Source organism: Astatotilapia calliptera, chromosome 18, assembly GCF_964374335.1.
Source record: "Astatotilapia calliptera chromosome 18, fAstCal68.1, whole genome shotgun sequence".
In the NCBI taxonomy this organism is placed as follows: Eukaryota; Metazoa; Chordata; class Actinopteri; order Cichliformes; family Cichlidae; genus Astatotilapia; species Astatotilapia calliptera.
Window position 1 is genome coordinate 11,718,766 of NC_137439.1, and position 23,887 is coordinate 11,742,652.

General features: G+C 39.6%; 1 protein-coding gene across 4 annotated transcripts in view; it reads right to left on the bottom strand.

Moving 5' to 3' along the window:
• Nucleotides 1-15,357: 15,357 nt before the first annotated feature.
• The window catches only part of LOC113011062 (protein tyrosine phosphatase receptor type M), a 161,067-nt gene continuing 152,537 nt past the window's right edge, over nt 15,358-23,887 (bottom strand). For 3 of the 4 annotated variants that reach the window (XM_080293327.1, XM_080293329.1, XM_026150433.2), the window contains 5 exons: nt 23,143-23,274; nt 20,289-20,414; nt 18,813-18,976; nt 18,489-18,624; nt 15,358-16,755 (listed from right to left, as the gene is read on the bottom strand). In XM_080293327.1, the coding sequence (XP_080149453.1) occupies nt 16,702-16,755; nt 18,489-18,624; nt 18,813-18,976; nt 20,289-20,414; nt 23,143-23,274 (612 nt within the window). In that variant the 3' untranslated portion in view covers nt 15,358-16,701. The remainder of the gene's footprint in view (nt 16,756-18,488; nt 18,625-18,812; nt 18,977-20,288; nt 20,415-23,142; nt 23,275-23,887) is intronic. The other variant, XM_080293328.1, reaches the window with a different exon arrangement.

A 23,887-nucleotide genomic window follows, 5' to 3' on the forward strand; every position in this document is an offset into this window, starting at 1 on the left:
ATGTTTCAGTACCATAAAGACCTATATAACATACACATATTTAATTCAGTGTTCCAATATATAAATCAAAATGTTAGTTATAGTTATCTACTTACAGATGTTGGAGTTCAATAATCTGGCAAAACCTTTTTATTTGGTCCCTGAAACACCCCAAAAGAATGCGGAAGTAGACTATTGAGCAAATTCACACAGGGCATAGAGATTATAGTTTGTATTTTCTAGTTACTTTTTATTTTGTTTCAGTTTATTTTTTTGCTTTCAATATAGCTTAGTTTCCAGAGTGGATGTAATGTTCTTTGAAAATTTGTGGTTTTACTTGTTTTTTGTTAGGTGGAGGGTATTTTCCACAGGAGACATTTAGGAAAGTTAGAACAGATATTACAAAACATGTAATGTAGACATCCTAAATCTCTGTAAACATACTCTAAAACCTGCACCAAAATGTTACATGATATGTACTAGGAACCTAGTTGCTATGTTCTAGCTTGTTAGCTAGCATAGCTAGAACTTCATGAAACCAGTTTGAGATTATCTAAACTTTATAACATGGTGCGCTATCTTTTTGGAAGCAGCTATCAAAACATGGTTACACTGTGGTCATGAAAAAATAGACATGATCATCAACAATACTCAGGTAGACTGTGGTGTTTCAAAAATGCTTACCAGAATCTACCAAGAAAATATTCTCCACATATTACACCACTACCAGCTGCCTGAATGATTGATATAAGGCAGGATGAATCCATGCTTTCAAGTTGTTCACATCAAATTCTGACCCTAAATTTAGAATTTTGCAGCAGAAATCATGGCTCACCAGACTACGCAATGTTTTTCCAATCTTCAAGGTCCAATATACTGCCTGTTCAGAGATGCTCTTCTGCTTTGGTTGTAACAATTGGTTGTTTGAGTTACTTTTGCCTACCTGTCAACTTGAAGTAGTTTGGCCATTCTCCTCTGACCTCTGGGATCAATAACACATTATCACTAAGGGAACTGCCCTTCACTGGATATAGTCTCTTTTTCTGGCCTTTCCCTGTAAACCCCACAGATGGTTGTGTGGAAAAATCTTTGTAGATCAGCAGTTTCTGAAATACTCAGACCAGCTGGTCTGGCACCAGCAACGATGCCATGTTCAAAGTCACTTAAATCACCTTTCTTCCCCATTCTGTTGCTCAGTTTTGAACTTCAGCAAGTCATGTTGACAATGTCCATGTTAGCATGAACATGTAGCTCAGCTAAATCCACAGCTGACAACAGTAGGTTTTCTTATTTTACATGGTAAAAGTCAGCTTTGTTATGCTGGTTATCTGGCTAGGACATGTGAGACCAGAATCTCTGATGTCTGACATTTGTTATGGATCTTTTTATTATATTTCCTAAAAACAGAGCCCAAAAGGCTAAAAAAAAACCCAACAAAAAAAACAACACACACATAACAATTTTATCACAGCCCTGGCTATCATAGTAAACAGTACCCACTGCCAAAAAGGCTCCAAAAATTATGAGTGCACGCAGCGGAACATGTTGTGTTAAATTCCTCGAACATAGTGTACACTCACCCACTGCCACCTTTTTCTAGCAAGAGTGGGAGACAGGAAAACAGGAAAGGAAAGGAAAATAGAGCAACAAAGCAGTCTGTACACTGGCCTAAGATCAAATGGTCCAGCGAGAATGCCTACTCATCACTATCCTGTGTTCCCAAAAAAACCCACTTCGAACAGTGGAGTGTAGCGGGACAATGACCGATCCACACCATTGTTTTAACTACATTATTGATGCAGGCAGGGCAGAGCCTAATGTCTGCTTATGTGCTCTGAGTCTGCTTTAAGTTTGTTTTATGTCAGTGATCCTGTGCATTTTGCTGTGCTTTGTAAACGTTAACAATGAATCTTCTTTAAGGAAAAATCAATGGCCAGGAAGTGACCTGCAGATCTCATTTAAAGAAGCTATAATTCATCTTCCTTTTATAAGATCAATTTGTCAAATGAAAATGAGAGAACAATGTGACAATGTGCATGGATTGCTTACAGTAATTATACTCTAAAGCAGGGGTGTCAAACATAAGGTCTGGGGGCCAGAATCGATCCGGCAAAGAGTCTAATCAGGCCCACTGGATGCCTTTGGAAAGTGTAAAGGAAGTCATAAAAGCTTAAAATCTCCCCCGTTTATCCATATTACACTGAAGTAATTAAATAAATAAATAATTAAATAACAGTAAAGTTCCTGTTTTTTTCACAAATAAATAGAATAACTTTCTGTTTTATAATTACAGGGCCATCTAGACAACGAGCTACCAGAATTTTCTGTTATTTTACACATTTATGTCTTATAACTGAAGCCCAAAGAGTCACGCTAAAATATTTATTTCATTTATTACAGCAGAATTGCTTTATCATCTGGAAAAACTGAGATGTGCTGTTGAAATCTGTACACTAGTTGGATAGGTCACCAGTCAATCACAGGGCAAACATGCGGGCAGACACAGACCATATATCCCTTCATTCATTATATAAGTTAAAAAGCAATTATATGGTAACAACCTGCTCCACTCTATTGCTTCCAAGTGGCCACATTAACAATGAGGTGCCAGTGTAATGAGTATCATGCCTTCTTGTTAGTTTTTTACAGTTGTCCCATCCATCCATCCATCCATCCATCCATCCATCCATCCATCCATCCATCCATCCATCCATCCATCCATCCATCCATCCATCCATCCATCATTTCCTTTACATCTTTATCTTTTGGTTTATTTTATTCAGTCTCTCTCTAACTTTTGGATTTGTTTGAATAAGCACTAATCCTTTCTCTGGCACTGAGTGTTCAGACACTCAGTTATCCAAACATTGTGAACTGGACAGATCAATTGTTAACACTAAATTGTACCCCTGACGTCAGTACTTTGTGACTTGCATTACAATCCACCCCACCATTTTTCACCACAGCCAATCATTTTTCCACTCAATTGTCCATTATTGCTGATCAGCGAGGCTTTATCTACTTGTCAGCTGCTGTTGTTCATCCATCGGTGACAGATTTGCCTGGAGTGCTTAAATGGCTCCTTTAAGGTGGAGGCTGAGTTCCTGAAGGCAATTCCCACTGAGGGACAAAGGAGTGTTACGCCAGATGCTGCCTTGAACAACGGGAAAGAAATGATTCAAGACAGAATGGCCTAATAATACACTCTCCTTAAAACTAACACACACATCTGATGGTCTATGTGAATTTGCTGCTCATAGTGATGGATAGATGTGCACGCTGAGATTAAATGCAGAGCGTGGCATACATATATCCACAGAGTTGCGTAGGCTGAAACGAACACTGTGGGCACATTCTACATAGGGGCTGAATGATGCTGAGCTGTGATTTTGATGTCAGATGCCAACTGTGGGTAAAGCTATGACGGTGCATAGCTTTGTGCATCTCAGCAGAAGACTAGGAAGAAACTGTTTGTTTAACAAGGAGGTCGTATTCACTGAAAGCGACTGACACTAAAAGTCACTACAAAAAGGAGACTTTCATGCAGTTTTTACACTAATATCATTTTGTTGCCCTCAAAATTTTTTATAATATAATACTGGTTAATTAGAGATATTTAGAAGAAGGCCACATTAGTAGTTGTGCTGAACTATAACCACTTGCTTTATATTTTAAGAATAGAGATCGTAGTCGGGGATCGAATAAAGCGGTATTAAGCTTTTGATTTCTCTTGGCAAGAAAGTTTATTTCTCAATATGTCAAACTATTTCTTTAACCTTGGCCTGAGGGAAAACAGACTGAATGCCGCTGTGTTGAGCACTGGTCTCCCATTCCACACTAGTTAAATTTTCAGTTTCAGATATAGAAAACGCGATACTGGAAGGTTCTTAAAGTGACATTTAACACTCTCCAGAGTCTGGTGAGTCTCAGGATGAGGACCATGACCTTAACAAGGCGTCTATCAGAGGACTCGAACTGCAAGACCAGGAGGAGGAAACTCAACCAAGAAGCAGCTAGACATTCTTTGACATTACAAAGGTGCTGCTGACATGGTGTGCCACGTGAGACAACGCCATGCAGCCCGTTTCTGATAAGTCACATGTCTTCCTCTGCTGAAAGGACAAGTGCCAGCAGGGGCACTGGGTCTTGGCGGAGGGGGGGCTGTTACAGAAGCCACCGTGAGTCATCATCCTCTTGAGGTTACCACATGGTGAGGGAAGATGGATTTAGTCTCAGCACTGCCATGGTCTACCACAGGAAAAAGCTGGCAGTACTTACAGTCTAGCTCCAGCATGAGGATCCATAGCAAAGAATGTTCAGCTGATAATGTCACTTCTGGCTGGGTTGTGCCAAAGCCCTTTAACATCTCTGTTTCCACCAGCTGCGCGACTGATGAAAGGTGAATAATGTAACAGTGTTATCAAGGACAGCCTCCATAAGGTTGCATGGAGTCATCTTGATTAGTGATGTAAATTCATTTAGTGTAATTAGATGAAGAGATGACGATCCAAACCTGGAAAACTCAATACTCCATCTCAAGGTGAACAGTTATGTAATACACCTTTCATGCTTTGACTGTCAGTAATTAAACCACAAAGCCTCAAAGACTTTATCTTCACACATAAAAAAGCTGTTGGGAAAACACTGTTTTTAATCATATTTCATTTTTCACCTTTAATTTTACAGGCATCCTCATATACAAAAGTGCACAGGCTTCTCGCTTCCTCACGGACAATAACCATAGTGTTATGTTTTTTTCTTTCTTTTTTTATACTGTATCCAGGCCAATACAGGGAAGATTAGAATTTCCTTTCTAGCGCTCAAAGCTACAAAAAATACATATAAAAAATTAAACACCTTTCTTTCCTTAAACAGTGCCCCAGTTACATCATCATGTTTTTTTAAAGTTGATATTGTGAGCTTGTCAGGAAACAGGCATGCAGCAATCCTAGACCAAAATCATCACTTGTAAGATATCGATCACACCCCAAAAAACCTGTTTTACGTTGTCACATAATGTTCGCATTCTCATTTGATGTCATGTTTGCATAAAAATATTCCTAACACTGCCTTTAAATTGGATTTATGAAATCCCTGGCTCTATTGTTGCTTGTACATATTTAAACTGGTTTGGTACATACTCACCGTGACTGCACTAGATATGACTCCACATATCCACTCATTCTGATACAAAGTGAGTCAGCTGGAGCGTCCACTCCAGGCTACCTTGTTAGGCATGTCTCTAACATCCACCATCTCAATGTATCTCCTAATTAGCACCCGATGAGCACACTGCACATCTAAGCAGAGATCCGTTCTGTCTTCTGACATCTACTTTCTCCCCCTTCGGCTCCCTTTGTCTGCTCACCATGTTGTAAGTACTGAACGTAAGAGAGCTCAGCTCAATATAATGTGTTGGAAGATAAAGGAAGTGACTCCCTGCCATGCCAAATCTATCCAGAACGCTATTACGGTGCCATGGCAACAGATGAAGACGTGCAGGCCTCTTTGGATGGGGGCACCGCTGGTTCACTCGTCTTCTCTGTTAGACTGACTGGCAGGAAAGCTCCACAGGGCTGCTATGGCAACAGACTGATCATATGCAGAGTGGGGCTGTTGGCTGCCACGGCAACATAGGGGCCAAGTCATCGGTTTGCCTCTGAGTTACAGGAAATTAGATTGCTTTTGATGGGTCCCAAGGATTTTTGTCATAAAATGTGAAAAAAAACATAAGTGTGTGTGTGTGTGTGTGTGTGTGTGTGTGTGTGTGTGTGTGTGTGTGTGTGTGTGTGTGTGTGTCAGGGGTGAAAAGGATTAAATATGGCAGCACAAAGCAAGTACAGTAAGTACAAAAAAACCTGCAATTTGTGCAATAGCCACTGGTGGCCACCTCCAAATGTCAACTAATACCTATGGAATGCTATAGTTAGGTGCTCTGCTTTAAAGTACACATTTAAATGGTCACAGCCTCTGAAGCGAATATCCCAGTTAATGGCCACTGAAATTTTTTTCTCTTCTTTTCTTTCCCCTCACCCCCAACTGGTCAGGGCAGATGGCTGCCCCTCCCTGAGCCTGGCTCTTCCACAGGTTTCTTCTTGTTAAAAGGCAGTTTTTCCTTTCCACTGTTGCTAAGTGCTTGTCTATAGGGGGTCATCTGAGTTTTGGGGTTTTCTTTCTATTTCACATTCTTTACCCTACAGTATAAAGTGCCTTTTCATACAAATAGGTCCCTTCTGGCTTCGAAAAAATTGTTGCACAAATATTATTCACAAAAAGTGGAAAAGTGGAGAAAAGATAATGAGCGCACCAATCTGACACGCTTTGCGCTTTTCTTTTTTATAGCTTAACACCCACAGGGAACGAGTCTGGGGTGTTCTGGATTCCTCCATGAATTACCATCTCACTATTGTGAAGATTTTTCCAGGCCCCATTGATCCCAGGTGCTATGTTATTGGGGGATTTTGCCCCTGTGCTCATGTGTTTAATGTCAGTTTAGAATACATATCCTTCTGGGAGTTGTTGAGACGTATTTTGTCAAACTTGAGAAGGCATTTAACTGCATCCCTTGGGGTATCCTATGGCTGTATCGCGGTGTCTGGCCTGGTTTGTATTGCCAGCAATAAGTTGGACTCATTCTCAGTGGGTGCTGGACTTTGGCAGGGCTGCCCTTTGTTACTGATTCTGTTCATAAATTTTATGGACAGCATTTCTAGGCAAAGCCAAGTGGCTCTCACCTTGGTGGCCTCAAGCTCTCGTCTCTGCTTTTTGCAGATGACGTACTTTTATGGCTTGAGCAGGTGGTGGCTTCTAGCTTACACTGGAGTGATTTGCAGCTGAGTGAGAATTGGTGGGAAAGAGAATTAGCATCTCAAGGTCAATGGACATGATTTTTGGCTGGAAAAGGTCAGTGTGACCACTCTGGGTCAGGGCTCAGTCGCTGCCCCCAAGTGGAGGAATTTAGGTATCTCGAGGTCTTGTATGCTTGAAAATCTGGGATCACAAACCAGTGGGTGCTGCTGCAACATTGCTGCTTGTTGGAACTACAACAAAAGAGCAAAAAAAAAAAAGAAATATGCCAGCCTTACAACAAACTATGGTATTCACTTGTGGGTTGACACTAAGCTTGAAGCTTTTAAAATATGTAGTCTGAAGCTACTGAAATATGTATGATGAGTCTATGCCCAGGAACACTGCTTCCCAAACCTTTCCTCATCTAACCAGCTCAGCTAACCAAGAATATTAAAGTACCAGCAGACTCCGATGGCTGACAGTGCAATCACATCAAACTGTCAGAGTAATAGGAACAGTGTCACGAGAGCGGAGACATCTTACTCTCCCCTTTCTGCCCTCCATCTGCATGAAAATGGAGGAAATATGAGATATGGATTTGTCTCAGATGTGAGAGCTCAACAGGGGTGCTCTTTTTGTTTGCTGAGCTGCTCCACTGATTGATTGCTCGCTCCACTTTGGAAAACACTGGGCTGCAATCAAAAGCAAATACAATGAAGACAGTTCAAAACAGCTGCTACACGATTTTCCAAAGGAGAACAAGGAAGGATTAGGAATTTCAACATCATGTATTTTTAGATTTTGTTCAGTTCATACCTGAAGGCCTCTCTGTTGCAGTCACTTCAAACACGTAGAACGGAAAGTCAAGAGGGGATAAGTTAAGCGGTTGTCCTGTTCTGCACTCCCGGAGATTTACGGTCCGGTTTCTGCAATTATTCGCTGTAGTGAAGCAAAGGAGGGGGCGTGGATGATAAAGCGATGAAGGCAGCAAGAGAAAAAAAAAGAGAATAATCTCGTCCCCGGAGATATAAACAGGCTGTTGTGCTCCAGTTGCTTTAGCTACCCTTTGACCTGTATGTGACTCTGCACTTGTGCTGCATATGTGTGTGTGGATGTGTGTGGATGTGCACGCACGTGTGCAAAACTCTGCAGTAGCGCATGTGGGACTGCATGTGCAGGGTTACTTGGATGAAATTCAGTGAGCATCTCGATTATAAGAAAGTACACCACTTAATTTTTTATAGGCAATTGCAGTGTGATTAATTATTCATGGGGTTATTCATTACACTGTTGCATCAGCACAGATGAGACTGGGTGTGAGATAATATGCTAACAAATTCAGTATGCGTAATTCTAAATCTATATGCCATTTATATCCTCCTTTTCATCTATTGCACATATGCAGAAATGCTGAATCATTAGTGTCAACATCCAAACATCGTAATTTTTTTAAATTCTTTTTTTTAATTTAATAAGCAAACATCGTCAAAATTAAACAAATGACTTTCTATTCAGTTTTGTTTAACTGCCAAAGTTGTTTCAAAGAAATATAATGTTTGAAATGAAGCAAAAATGAGGTTTAAAGGTCATTTCACAAACAGAGTGAAGACTTCCCTCCATTAGCTGCTCTTGAACTTCACTGATGATGTGCGGCTGACAGCATATGCTGCTCTACATCGCCATCTCTTGGATAAGTGCTGCCATGACAAGCAGGCCTACATGGCTGCAGCTGCAACCTTGATTTTGAATCCAGGTTTAGAAAATGTAAAAATAATGTGATATTTGGGTTAAAGATACATTTTTAACCATAACTTCTTATTCGTTTATGTTCTTTAGTGGTGGTTTGATTCTTTCTAGATGTTTCTTGATATTTTAAGTGTACTTTTGCCTCCCTTTGTGTTTGTTTTGCATCACTCTGTGCACCTATTGCGTCTTTTTGTGCCTTTCTTTCACTTTTCTACAAGGCAAATATGTTCTTTGTGGTGATTTGGAGTCATTAGATCACAACTACTACATCTCTTTGGTGCTTTGTGTTTCTTTGAATCTTTATTTGATTTTCTGTAGTTGTTCTACATCTCATTGCAGTTATTTTGATAGTTTTCAAGTTGCATTTCTGTAATTATGTGGTTTTGATCATTTTATAGTTTTTTTTTTTTATATATCTCTTGCTTTTTCTTTTTTTTTTTAGTGTTTCTGATGCTTTGAGTAATAGTTTGGCATCTTTTTCTGTCTGTACACTTTATAAATCTCTTTCTGGAGATTTTGCTTCTCTTGCTTATTTTTTTGATAGATTTTTGAGTGCTAATACTCACTGATACTGTACTGTACTGATAGTCACTAGAGTCCCATTGGTTGTTTTGACTCGTGTGTGTGTGTGTGTGCGCATTCATGAACTTTGCCAAGATAATCTACCTATCTCTTATTTTGGATTTCCATTCATTTCTGTGGCCACAAATGGTCCTGACCACTGTTGCTTAAATTGCTGGACAGATTACTTCCCATGTTCACGTTTCCATATGTTGTGCCTTTGCCTCTGGACATTAGCTCGGGAAGCATCTGGTGTTGACTCCCTCAGCAGCTCCACTCGTATACAGGCTCAGCAGCAGGAGCAGCCCAGAGTCTCTTCCCTCTTCCTCCCTTCCTCACTCTAGCTCGTCAGCTCCCCCGTCTCCATGGATAAACACAGGAATAATTCACCAGCACTCTTGCAGTGAAATATGAAACCATCTCTGGTGCCACAGTGCCTGCAGGCCCAGACCAGCTGGAACATTCTGTAAGAGGAAAAGATGAGATCTTCAGCTTCCATGAAGATGTGCCAAAGATTTCCTCCTTTTTCTCCAAGAGACGGTCTTTGAGGAGCTGCTGGGGCTTTTCAGAGACAAAAAACGTGATTGCAGAGGCAATTAAAACCAAATATCACACGTTTTAGGAACAGAGATGTTGTTGTGTCTTGTGTTTGTTACTCTGTAGTACATGAAGGAGGAAACATGGAAACTGCATTTGGTTTTTAATATTGCGAGCTGCTCATTAGCCAAGGCTTTATTTCGGGGACTAATAACTGTAGAATTACCAAGAGATGCATCATGTTTGCATAATGTATGCTCAGTTAAAGCAACCTTATTTCAGAAGAGCAGAGAGGGAGAAGTAGAATAACTTAAAAGAACCACTGACTGACCTCTTGTGGTCGAAGGTATTTTGGCACGTGTAATGCCGTTGTTTGAATTTCTGCATCACTGCAGGAAGTAAAATAAAAAAAGATCTAGTGTAAAGGAATAAGACTTTATGTTGTCTTAATTTTCAATAATTTCTTGCAGAAAATTATACAGCTTTCACAACCTTCAGCTCAAATTTATAAATCTGTTATTAACCATGTAAAAGTAGAATTTTAGTGGCTCATATATGTCATAAACCACATTCATTGAACTTTATGACTCTACATATTTTCCCCTGGTCCTTAACATAACTGTGCTGTGGCTCTTTGCCCCATCCCCATCCAAAGAGAAGCGTCTAGACTTCTTTAAGTTGCTTGAAGACGTTTCACCTCTCATCCGAGAAGCTTCTTCAGTTCTAAGGTCAAATGGTGGAGAGTCCCAGATTTAAATGGTGGGGAGTTCCAGATTTAAACCTAGTGGGAGTATCCCCAGTGGTTTAAATCATTTGACCTTAGAACTGAAGAAGCTTCTTGGATGAGAGGTGAAACGTCTTCAAGCAACTTAAAGAAGTCCAGACGCTTTTCTTTGCAAGCTCCTTTGACTATATGCCTACTTAAGTTTCTGCTATTAAGGTTGATATCACTGAATAAAGGGACAAATGAAAACCAAATAAGATTTTGAAGTCCAGGACAATCCGTTTGAAGTTTCTCTCTTGTGCTCATGTTTATTAGAATCATTACCAACATAGGACAGTATTGCCGGGTGGGGCCACTGCAGGGAGGGGCAGCCATCTGCCTCAACCTGTTGGGGGTGAGGGAATAAAGACAGGACAAAAGACACACTGTGGAAGAGAGGCAGACATTTAAAATAACTTATAGTTAAATGCAGAGTAAAAACAGCAAAAATGAGAAATAGGTGAGTGAAGAAGAAACACTCAGTCAGAGTCCATCATGGGAAACTCCCAACAGCGAAGTCTTACTAGACATACTTTGAGGAACCCTCCTGCAGACTGAGTGAGGGTTCTCCCATTCTTATAGTCATTCTGACCATTTAATCCAGATTTTTTTGTTTTTTAATCTAGGTCTGTGTTCATGCAGACGTTTCCAAAGGGAATTACCAACACTTCACAGCACTATGGTGTTAAAAACAGAGTTACTGGAGCATTGGAACAACCAGTCCAAAGATACAATAAAAAAAGATGTCTACAAAAAGTCGAATAACACAGCTTGTGCTTTATTACACACAAGTTCATTTATCTATTTTTTAATACTGTTGCTTAATGATGATGTTTTGGCAGAAACAAGAGTCTGGGAAATGAATAAATTAGACAGGCTTGTTAAGTTCACTGGGCTCAAAGTAAAAAAGAAATAGTTCCAAGGCCACAATTGTAAGAAACACAGTTTGGTTTCATGTAGGCAATGTCATGTTACTATCTTATTTTGTCATTTTGAGCTCACACAGTCAACAACTACCACAACTGCTGACACAAGTGATTCCAAGTCTGTGTCGGGTGGACACCGGGATAGGGTCTTTTTCCCAGCAGGGGGCCATTGGCTTGTTTGCAGGAGTTCAGATCCCTGCTTTGAATTTTTACACTTTAGGGTCTATAATTAGCCAAAACGTTTTTGATCGCTTCACCTCCAGCGCTGTGGATATGACCCATAAGTGCAAAGCAGAAAGAATTATTCTGCTTTTTCTTCTATTTAAGATTGTTAGTTTCTTGTGAAACCCACTGAATGCCTCAAAAATATGGGTAGTTAAGCAAACGTGCGTTCTTTTGACCACCTTTATAACAGTGCCTGATGTTCCCCTAATTTAGACCCAACTGAGCCTTTAAACTGATCCAGTTGAACTGGTCACAGCCACATGTAAACTGTGCAACGCAATCATGTGGTACAGGATATGGAGGCAATGAGTGTGTGATAGATTTCATGTTTACTCAAATCTAAAATTGTTTGCAGAGATATTTTAATACAAAAAGAGCTTAACTTTAGTCAGACGACTATTACACCAAGCCTTCATTCTCAGACTTTTAAAGACTTAAGACTTCATGTTTTCTTCCTCAGTATTTCGTTTGTATTTGATAAAAATCTGTACTGTAGGTGCATTCTGCAAATATCTATTGGATATAGTACATAATATTTGTTCATCGTACAGGATGTCTGCATACTTTATCAACTACTAGTTCTATTCAGCAAAAACATAAATTACTGCAAAGGTAGTAAAATCTTTATATTTCTATATTACAAGTAATCTTTTAATTTAAGCAATCTTTTAATTATAGTTTATTTAATAATAGAATAAACCAAGACTGTGGAGCAAAATGTTTGGATCTAGTTTTGGTAAATGAAAAAAAAACTAACAAACCCAACATCAACAAACACACCCTTAATGTTAAAAGTTTTTCATCACACTTGGAGTGCCAGTGGCCAGTGCTCCGTTTGGCCATTTTACAGAAAGTGATCTGCATCTGTGCCCACATTTAGCGATTTTTTTGTTTAGAAAAACTGTGTTTAGTGCTTTCATATAGCTGAACTCAAATAGGCCAGGAAATGAACGACTTTTAAAAGTTCTGGAAAACTTCTCTAGGACACCACTAGAGGGAGAAAGACCCAAAAGAATGAATCAGAAGGCACAAATGTGCACCAGGGCTCCAGATTTGTAAGACATTAATGGCACTAGATTTGTCCTGATGAAATTAACCTTCATTGTAAGTGAATAAATAATGACCAAGAATTTCTACTTGAAATTATCTTAGATGTGTAACGTTGGATGTCCATGACACTTGCCCCTAAATCCTCAAAGATTTGGAAACACCGCTCTCAAGTATCTTTGGATATTTATGTTAATAATGTATTTATTTTAATCAATGCCATTTATCAACAGATCATTCTAACATATGGTGAGGCAAACATTTTGCCTAACTTCCATTAGGCGAGTTGACTTTTACATGTAAAAGCAAAGGAACTAACTTTCTGAAACCCATCGTAATACGTTTGAATGTTCTCACTACGGCAAATACTTGACAAGCTTTTTCTAGGTCAGGCTTTGATTAAAACGGAAACAAACTCAGGTTTTTTCTAGTTGGTCAGGTTGCATAAAGGCTGAAAATTTGGTGTCAAGCAGCTTGAAAGTTTGCTTTTTAAATTCAACTTCTCAAATTATTTCAATATAAAGAATGTTTCAAAAAGAACTTTTTTCAAAAGAAGCATGTGCACAGGCTAAATGAGAAGATTCAGCCATTTGTTGTAGCTCAGGGGTGGCTGTAGCTCAGGTGGCAGAGCAGGTCAGCCACTAATCAGAAAGTCGGTGGTTCGATCCCAGGCTGCATCCTGGCTGCATGCCAAATATCCTTGGGCAAGATACTAACCCCATGTTTGCCTACTGGTGGTGGTCAGAGGGCCCGGTGGCGCCAGTGTCCGGCAGCCTCGCCTCTGTCAGTGCGCCCCAGGGCAGCTGTGGCTATAATGTAGCTTGCCATCGCCAGTGTGTGAATGGGTGAATGACTGAATGTAGTGTGAAGCGCTTTGGGGTCCTTAGGGACTAGAAAAGCGCTATACAAATGCAGGCCATTTACCATTTGTTCAAGGTTAAGGTTTTTGAGTCTGGAAATGATGTAACGTCTACACCACTACACAATATAACCATCACACTAGAGCTGAGCTGGAACAAGAAGAAAATATTTCAGTATGTCAATTAACCAATCAATGATGAAATTAAATAGATTACTCTATTCTATTGTAATCCAATGTGGCAGCTGAATCAGGATTATGAAAGGTTGTGTGAATGCAAAACCTAGTTTTATGGGTAGCAGATGAAACCAAAGGTGGAAATGGTCTAAGATAACTGTCTCAAATCAGTTTTGGGACACATACAGAACCCTGTCTGTATTGTTTTGTACTTACATTAAATACATTAAATAAAAATCAGGAGTATTGCAAAAATGTCAAAATTGTTGGAATTGTTGGAGAAGAATATAGTCAGATTTTGATTTATCGTGTAATCATTAGCTTGATTTTTTTCAAGATAATCAGATGATTTTTCTGCACTGGCAGTGTCTCAATCCCAAACAGACAGCCAGTGCAGTAAAAACATACCTGGATAGAAATACACATCAATCATGGACTAGCCTCTCCAGAGCCCGGGCCTCAACATTATTGAAGCAGTGTGGGATCTTAACACAGAACAGAAAATAGAAATAAATAAAAAACAGAGCCAAAACTAAAAGGAGAGCTTTTAATGTCCTTCAAGAAGCCTGGAGAACTAGTCCTGAAACAAATTACAAGAAAACCTTTGAGTGTGTTCAGGCTGTGTTGATAAAATTAAGGTGGTCATACGAAATATTGTTGGAGAACGACACTTTCAAACTTATTTCCATGTGTGTTTGCACATATTTGAATAAACTGCTGCATGTATTTCTAGTTTTCTTAGTAAAATGTGAAGAAATAAGGGGTAGCTTTTGCACAGCACTCTACTGTATCAACAGATGCAGACTAAATAACACAAGATTACAATAACAAAGTTTCATTTTGTTTAGAAACTAAAATGTTTCAGTTTTTGTCTCTGCTGTTTTTAATAAACATGAGCAAACTACAAAAACTTGATTTGGCATCATTTCACATAGAGTGCTTAAAGTTATTAGACTAAAACCCGGTGTAAGTTTTATGTCACAGTTACATTAAATTAACAGTACCAGTAATTACCAAAATCATTTTAAAAAAAAAATCTTAATGCTCCAATATGTCGAAGCTCTTAAATTGAAATATTTTTAATACCAACATGAAATAGTTATCCATAAACTTTCAATTGTTTTACAAAAAACAATTATGCCAAATTACAGATCTTTACTTTCATTCCTGAACATAAAAATTGTTTTAGCGGCTGAATGTTATGCTTGAATGTTTTCTGTGTATAAAAATGTGAATTTAATTTGGTAAATACAGTAAATCTTTTAAAGAAGTTTTTGACAGATTTTTAAAATATGTGTTTTTTTTCCCCCCATCACAGGAGATCTCATGTGGGACGAACTGCACAAAAGTTCATGAAAGTTATGACCATGAATGTACAGGACAGAAGTTCATATTATCCTCCTAAGACCCGAACTCTTTCATGGGATGCATTTTGAATTTTCCTTTGCTATTTGGGCTGATTGGGACCTGATGAATGTAAAAACAAAGAATTACCAGATTTTTTTGTTTTACCTAATTTTTGTTGCTGAGAAAAATGAGAGCCACATATGCGGACATTCGTTTGAAACTTTGATAGAACAGTGGCAGTATAATGTCCTCGTAAGTGGATATCAGGCCCTTGTAGAGAAAAATTTGGTATTTTGGTCTAGAAATCCCAAAATGTGATGTCCAGATATGTGGACGCCAGGTCCTAGGAGGTTAAAATAAAGAAATGACAAGTTTCTCAGAGTGAGCTTTGTCACAGCTGATTTGTGTGTTATTAAGAGGGCTTTGAATAATCTTTATTTTGTATACACACAGTATGTTACGTATATAAAGACTCCCAAAATATAACCATTCTATTCCAATGCGTTAATAAAAGCATTTTAGGGATGACTGTGAAAAATGAGAAAAACAATTAGCTTTTGAACTATTAAATCATTGCTAATATTATATTTTTGTAGCATTTTACCGTAATCTCTTTTTCCTCTGAAACCTTATGGGCATCGTCTATTTGCTCAAAACCAACCAAACTATCTTAATATTCATGCGACTGTGCTTTAAACTGAACTGATATATAAACAAGTTAAGATAAATCATCATCATAAAAAATAAAATAAAAAAGCTAACATTGGATAGCACCTGTAGTGCCCTCATCTCTCCAACAGATGCTCCCCTAATGCCATCCTCCCCAGCTCCCCTTAGAAACGAGGCAAAAATAGATAATCCACCTTTTATATTGTAGATACATTTATATAATCATTTTTTGTTTTTGTTTTGTTTTCTTTTTTACAATGGAATTGCTCCGTCATACAAGATGACTGAAAAAAAAAAAGCACACAATACAATCAATAAACCAAACCTATAGAACATATGATTGTCACTTACTTGCGAGTCACAAAAAAAGTACATACCGCGAATAAATAATCTACAGAAATATGTACAATATGCACAACAAGAAATTCAATGGAAGTGCAAATAAAGCTTTGGATCCCTGCACAGGAAATAAGGTAAGCAAATGTGAGCCAGCTGTCCCCAACATACAGTATGAAGCAATAGTCATCCGAAAGTCATAAATTTACAGGACATTTAGTAACATTTAGGCTTTGAGCTCCTGCATTTAATGACTTTTAATAATGAACTGCATGAAACAAAAATCTGAGAGATTAAAATGGACACATTACATTATGTACAGCGTATCGCATTCCACGGAAAACTGGAGTGTTTTCAGTGCTTGTCGTCCAATGCGGATCAAGGCAACAACCACGGGACTACAGGCAGAGACGGAGAAAAGTAGGGATCCAGAGAGAAGGCTGCTCACTGCAGAGGATTAAAAAAACAAAAAAAAAAACCAAACTCATTGCACCTCTGCTGGCTTCCTTAGCTTGTAGTGACTGAAACATTCTGTGATATTTAACACTGTACAACTCTGCTAACTTTCCCATCTAGATCGAGAAGAAGAAGAGGGAAGAGAGCTGGTCAAAGGAGGTCATGTGTGCACGTCACTCTTGTCGGGTCGGTAACACACACTCTTAGCATAATGCACACATGTGAGCTGCAGTTGTCTGTAATGTCCCGAATTAAGAAGTCCTGCTGGGTGCGGTAGCTCCAAGTTACCCAGAGTTCAAGTACTCCAGTGCCACTTCATAGCAAAATTTGTATTGGTCCTAGCAGGAAAGAAGAAACAGACAGAGGCATTAGAGATGTGCAGGAGTTGGCCTGAGTCGCCTAAGTCATAAAGTTAGTGTCTCCTAAGTCATAAATGAATACTACAAGCCCTCTGGGGATTTTTGCTATTCCCAAAGGGCCTGTTGTTTGTTTGATAATCATACCATTTAAATCCTATAACTCTGACAAAACATCAATGGGACTTTAAAGTCGAGGCTTTCGGCACATTAAACAATCTCAGTTCTGCACCAGACTGAAACCAATAAATAACTGACATATTCAAGCGGATGAGAAGGTATTGACTTTATTGCTTTACTGCTTGTCACTATAGAATACGCGTCACAGATGCAGATATATGGACCCCTAATCGTGCGATCACCATCTTCACAATCTTCAGCGGCAGAGGAAACTGTCAGATACTTCTTCTTCATAAAAGTTGCAACAAGCAGCAGCATAACGCATCACTTCCTCTTCCACTGGTGGAAAACGTTTAAATAAATATGAGTTGATTTAATATGGTCCGGAGCTGAGTGTTTTTAGTGTGTCCTCTTGATTTTTGATTCCTGATTTTTGATGTTTTCTGTGACGAAGGCTTCAAAGCTGTATTAATATAAGTTAATTTTGACATCTTGCCACAGTTTATGTTGAGAGTTGTCAAACTTACGACTCACGGGCCCAGAAGTAGCCATTCAAATGATCCAAGACAGCCCACTAGCTAGCTTTGCAAAATGAGGAAGTTAAAATTACAGAGCGGGTCTGCTGGAGGTTTTTTCACGTTAAAAGGGAGTTTTTCCTTCCCACTGTCACTGCCAAGGGCTTTCTCATAGGGAGTCATCTTATTGTTGAGGGATCTGTATTATTGTAGAGTCTTGAGGTGACTGTTGTTATTTGACGCTATATAAATAAAACTGAATTGAATTCATTGATGCACGCATTACAGAGAGGAGGCATCAGATGAAAAGTTCAAAATAGTTAGTTATTGAAGTCATAATTAAGTAAAATAATTTTGCTCTTTAGTTCCAAAATATCATACATAAAGGTCCACTGTCAGTTGTAATGCACAAGTGAAAGGCCCCAGGACACACAAACTGGGAAATATCAGGAAGGGCGTAAAGCCAAATGAAATATTTGAAGGTAACACTGCTGTGTTGACACCATGTAGTTAAGGCAGTAACTGAAAGTAGCTTTTTTAATTACTTTTTTGTGAGATTAATGAGTTTAAATCCCTGGTGTCATTCGTACAAAACAACGGACAGCGAACAAGAGAGGTGAATAAGAGAGTGCAGGCAGAGTGGAGTGGGTGGAGATGAATATCAGGGGTGATTTTTGACAGAAGAGTAGCAGCAAGAGTGAAAGGGAAGGTTTACGAGGTAGTAGTGAGACCTGCTATGATGTGTGGTTTGGAGATGGTGGTACTGACATGAAGACAGGAGGATGAACTGGCAGAGCTATAGATGTTGCTATTTTTATTGGAAGTGACCAGAACAGACAAGTTTAGAAAAGAGTACGTCAGAGGCGGCACAGGTTGAGTGTTTTGGAGAGAAAGTTAGACAGCCAAGGCTGAGATGGTTTGGACGCGCAGAAAGACAATATGTTGTTCTCTCTGCTTCTTCAGCCATTATACCTAGATTGCTGTAGATTCCCAACTGGTACTGTGAGAAACTTAAAACAATATTCTGATTTATGAAGACTGCATTTATATCAAGTTTTCAGCTCCTGCAGTGTCCCTCACCAGTAGGTCCACCATGTTGGGCTTATTATTCCTCAGTGTCTTGACAGCGTGGAAAACATCCACAGAGCGCTGGTGCTGAAGCATCTCACACACAATGCTGATGGCACAGAATGTCCCACTGCGGCCGCCTCCATTCCTATGGTTGTGAGAAAAAAGTTAATTAAAAATTTCAAAGTCATCCAAGAAGAGTTCAAAAAGAAAGCTAAAGCTGACACTAAAGGCTCACAAAGGGCTGAGGTGTGTTTTGATGCAGTGAAGGCTTTCAGTCAGTAGGTGGAGATGTTTCATTTTTAATACCAGCAGGGAATGAAGTTGGAAACTTACAGACAGTGGACCACAGTGCGTCCCTCTCCCCCGTCGTACTCCTCCTGCCATTTATCCACCTGTCGAATGAGCTTGAGGAAGGAGCGTTTGGACATGGGCGTGTCTCTGTACATGGGCCAACCCAGGAACTGGAACTGCTGCACCATCCGGTAGCCATCCTGAGGCTAGAGGGGGGGGGAAGGACAACAGTTATCCCAGGTTAATACACATATGTAGGGGGGAGTTAATCGCTGTTGTATAAAGATGCAATCAGACTGTAAAGATGCAGGGAGGGTGAAGCTAAGCTTCATCAGAGGCTGGATAGAGATGGTTAAAGGGCGCGAGGAGTCGCTGAAGAGATAAGCGTGCAGATAAGACAGGGTGATAGATGAGCACAGTTGCTGCTGGAGACAGATAGTTAAGCAATCTAGGATCCAGACACTCTAAATCACACTCAGACATATCGATCAATAACACTTGTCCGCGATCATGTGTGATTAGCTTGTAGTGCACTTAACATGCTGTAGGTGCCTCTGCCGGCCAGAGGATGTTACAGCACGTTAATATGAGGAGCGATTATTGACAACAGAGAGCAGGCTGTTGGGATAAACAGCTTACACAGGTGACTGCAGGTGATGCCGGCATGGGTCAGGTGCCTGTCTGTGCAGTGATGTCTGGTAGCTCAAAGTTAAAGGGTCAGTACACGCCATGTTGTGAGATATCTCTCTTTGAGGGTTCGCTCACGATTCCAGAAAAATGCAAGTGAACTAGATTTGTGATATTTATTTAAATCATTTAAAAAAAACAAGAGTTATTTCTTTATTAGAAATAATTTAAATATGGGGCTCACTTCAAAATAAATCTAGGGTGTCACAGGATGATACGAGAGACACAAAATAAAAGCAAATGTCTTTCTTTTTATGATTTTTCTGACTCATTGCATGAAATAATTTATCCTCTTTTGGCCACTTCAAAAATGATGCAAATGAAACTGTCACCTTTAAAAAGAAGTTGCACATTGTGCTGCGGATACATTAGATTCCACTTATAAGAAGTATGTGTTGGTAGTTTTTGTTCAGCATCGCCGTGTTCTTGTTCAACCCAAAATGTGTTAATTGACGGGAAAACCTGTTTTCTGCTTCTTCTTTTTTTTTTAACTACATGTGACAATTTTCTCAAGCTGTCTAAGAGACAATTAACTTGTGGCAATCACACCTCCATCCAGTCAACTGGTGCAGTGGCATAGTTAAAGAGCACAATGACTCTGCCTCTGCACAGCTTGAACGGACAGGCCGACGTATGAGTGGGACGTGTGAGGTGTGCAGTCACAGAATAAATTGGCTTCACAGCAGGGAAGACAAACAAGTTTCAAAAGTTACAAATAAATGGGCAGCAAAGCAGAAAAAAACAAACAAAAAAAACCCAACAACTACACATCAGGCTGATCACACAGAATGCTTTTTTTGTTTGTAGCTTGTCCATTTTGTGTTACCGTACCCGAGCCGCATTGTAGATCCGGAATATTCTGCTGATGATGTCCTCTTCCAGATCAGCGGAGACAAACTCCACCTGGATGGGTCCGTGGCGGTGGACTCCGTTTTCTGGCCAGTACTGTGGGCACAACTAAACCAAATAGGCATGTGCACATACATACACACACACGCATACACACATATAGAGAAATGCATGTACACCAGCACACAGACAAATCAACAAAGGGAAACACAAGAAAAGGAAAGATGACTTATTAGTTTCAGATCCAAACTATACTGACTAAAGACTGTGACTCTGATGTCAGCTCCTTTTATACACTTGCAAAAAAAAAAAAAAAATTAAGTCTGAAGGCAAAGTGACACGGTACAATAGGCAGAGTCAAAAGAGGTGAATTCATTCAATACAAAGTACTTTTCTTTTTAAAATTGAACATTGAACATTTTTTTTTTAAATTTGAGAACATTCAATACAAAAAAATTTTTTTTTGATATTGCAGAAACTAAACACAGGTGTTCTCCAAGTTTGGGAGCTTTCTCCTAATCAACTAACCCTTTGTTCAACAAATCCAACTGAAATTTCTCAAAATCTTTGGGTAATTCTTTTGCCCCTCTTTAGAATTCTTTGTTCCTTAAAAGCAGTTTAAAAAAATTGATTCATGTCTAAGATGAAAAATGTCATCAAAAGGCAAGATCATCAAAAGATTGATTGATGGAAAGATAATTCATTGCCTGTATTTTTGATGAAAGAAATGTATTGTTCCTGTCCCTTTTCTGGTATATTCCTACAGCCCAAGCGGCTAAACATTTCACACCAACAAACTTGACAAATTTCATCTTCAGCAAAATTATTCCATCCTTTTAACATACATCATTTCCAGCCAAATAAACTTTATATGTTTAGGCTGAAGCTGCAAGAGACAGTTAAAAAAGGTCTGTGGCCACACCCATTTCCACTCAAGGCTGTCTCCTTGGGTAGTTTTGTACCACTTTTAGCGCTGACACTGCTTTTAAATCACTCTGCGGATGTCTTGTTCTAAATAGCTGCACTTGTTTGTCTATAACGTGTCTGGATCTCCACCAGTGGGTCAAAATAGTCACCATTCAACTTTTATTTTTGGGGAAGAGAACAAAGTGATAGGCTGGGAAATCTGGCAAGTAGGGTGGATGTAGAGTGAAGATTTGTTGCTGTGGCCTTTTCAATGCAATGTGAATGGACCAACAGTGTCATGCTAGCACTGCTACGGCATAGAGTGCCCTTAAATCATCTTCCTTCTCACATGCCTTTCTCTGACCCTAGGGAGGCATTTATGGTAAACAGCCCTTCATATGTAAACTCTGACTTGATGCTCAATCTTTAGGCGAGGACATTTATTCTCTTCGCTTCATTCTCTGAAAACCGCTGTTTGGCATCTGGGGCATAGTCAGAAATCCAGCTCTTATCAGCAGTGATTGTGGACACAAATGTTTGGATATGTGGTAAAATTGCAGATGCAAATAAGCAAGTGGGTGTCAGACCAGGACTTTGAGGGGCTGATAAAGATACCAATCGTCCTAGAGGCTGTGCAGGGTTTCATAAGCAGTCGACCCTGAACAAGAGACGAGTCAAATTTGGAATGGGCATGGACTTTCTGATCTCTTATTGTAAAATAACAAATTACAAGCTCTTGCAGTGTCAGATGGACAAAGCAATGCTACCTTGGGTTTTGCAGTAAAAGACTGATTAATCAATATTCAATCAATAGATGTTTCAAATAAACACTAATCAGCAGTTAACTCTAATTACAAGTCTTAAGTGGCAGTTATCAATATTAAGACTGACTGTTCTTGTGCACTGAGCAGAAACCCTCTAGGATGGCCTTGCAAAAGCAGTAAAAACCCCTCCATTTCCGCTCCTTTATGAGAGAAAGCCCAGTTAAGAACTTGCACCTGTGGAGCCAGTCGCCAGCCTCAGAGCTCTAAATCAGACAAATGGAAGCTTACACACAGATGGACACGTCTCACATTGACAGACATGTCATGTCACAAATGCATGCCACAGTCATAAACAATCAAGGGGGAGAAAAAAGGGACCATCTTGGAGAAATGCAAATAACAGACCTCAACACGGGAATCCAGACGGACATGGAAATAGTTGCTTACTTTGTGTCTCTTACACACAAAAGCAGAAGCACATATGCTGTCTGTGTGGCAGCTTAAGCACCGCTTTCCGCCTTCCTTTTAGAGCCCATCAAAACTTGACAAATTCAACAGATGCAAAAACAAAGATGTTGATGGAGAAGATGGTAAACCTCCCTCGCCTTCATCTACTCCTCAACCTCCACCCACCCCCTTCCTACCTTCCCACCTGCGCTGCTTTCTTGGCTTGCTGACGGGCTGGCTACAGTGAGAATATTGAATGAAAGGCCTTTTCTATCCAGCCAGTCACCTAGGGAAAGGGGATTTGGATGGGGAGAGCAGCCTGGCTTCAGGCTTTGATCCCCGGGTGTTATGACAGAGCCTCGGGCTGAGAAATCTGGAGTCTCTTCCACAGGCCTTCTTTTCTTCGTCTACTTTTACAGCAAGTCCTATTCCTTCCACTCTGCAGTATATACCTTATTTCAAGCATATTCAGTATTCATACAAATATATAGTTTCTCTAACATAGATACATCCCTCGGGGTTTCCCTGGGTTTGTGAAATGTAATCATTCAATCGGTTCCCATCAATGTCCTTTTTGCAACTTTTAGATTAAAAAAAAAACTGTCATGAAAGAACTCATGTCTCATTTGTTTGTGAGTAAAATTCTTGCATTAAAATTCTTCCTTCAGGATTTCATGTGCTTGCTATTTATTTAAGCAAATGTACTGGGTCGGGTTTACCTGTGCTGGGTCGACATCATTGAGCATTACTATGGATGTGCAGTGGTAGTCCAGCACCAATCTCCAGAAGTCCTTTACTGTGTTTGGCAATGGGTGCTGTGTCACTATGAATGCAGAAGGCTGCTTGTAACTCTGGAGGGAGGGAAGAAGAAGAAAAAGAAAGAGCTGATGCTGAATAGACCAAGTGCATGCTTTTGTGCAACACTGTCAAGAATAAAACCATTTCTAAAACGACCTCCGTCTCTCAACCGGACTTCCTGCTGAGAGCAGTTTTCTAATGGAGATTCCATGTCTAGGGAGATTATTTTAGGACAGAGCACTTTTAATGTGGTTTCTGGCTCCCCAATGTAGCCCAGTGGGGACTGAGACAATCCTGTACCTGAAAGGTCACCTGCTCAATCCCAGCAGGAGCCAAAAAGTCCATCAGCGAGCATGTGCCTTGTCAAGGTGTTCTTTGTTAGGTCCCCTTAAGAATTGCTAGACATAGCATTTTCAATTGTTTCCTTTGATGTTTCTTAGATACTGACAGATAAGTGCTTAATTAGAAGTGACAGCGATTCAGAGATGTTGTGAAGTCTTAATTCTGTGGCAGAAGCTCTTAACTCAAGTAAGTCCTAGGTGGCTGCAGTCCAAGTTAAAAGTCTCAATGAGTAAATTTCAAGTCAAGATTGCAAGACTTAAATCTGAATTTTGACTTACTATACTCTTTATAAAAATTAGCAACATTTAAAAGTCACATAAAAAT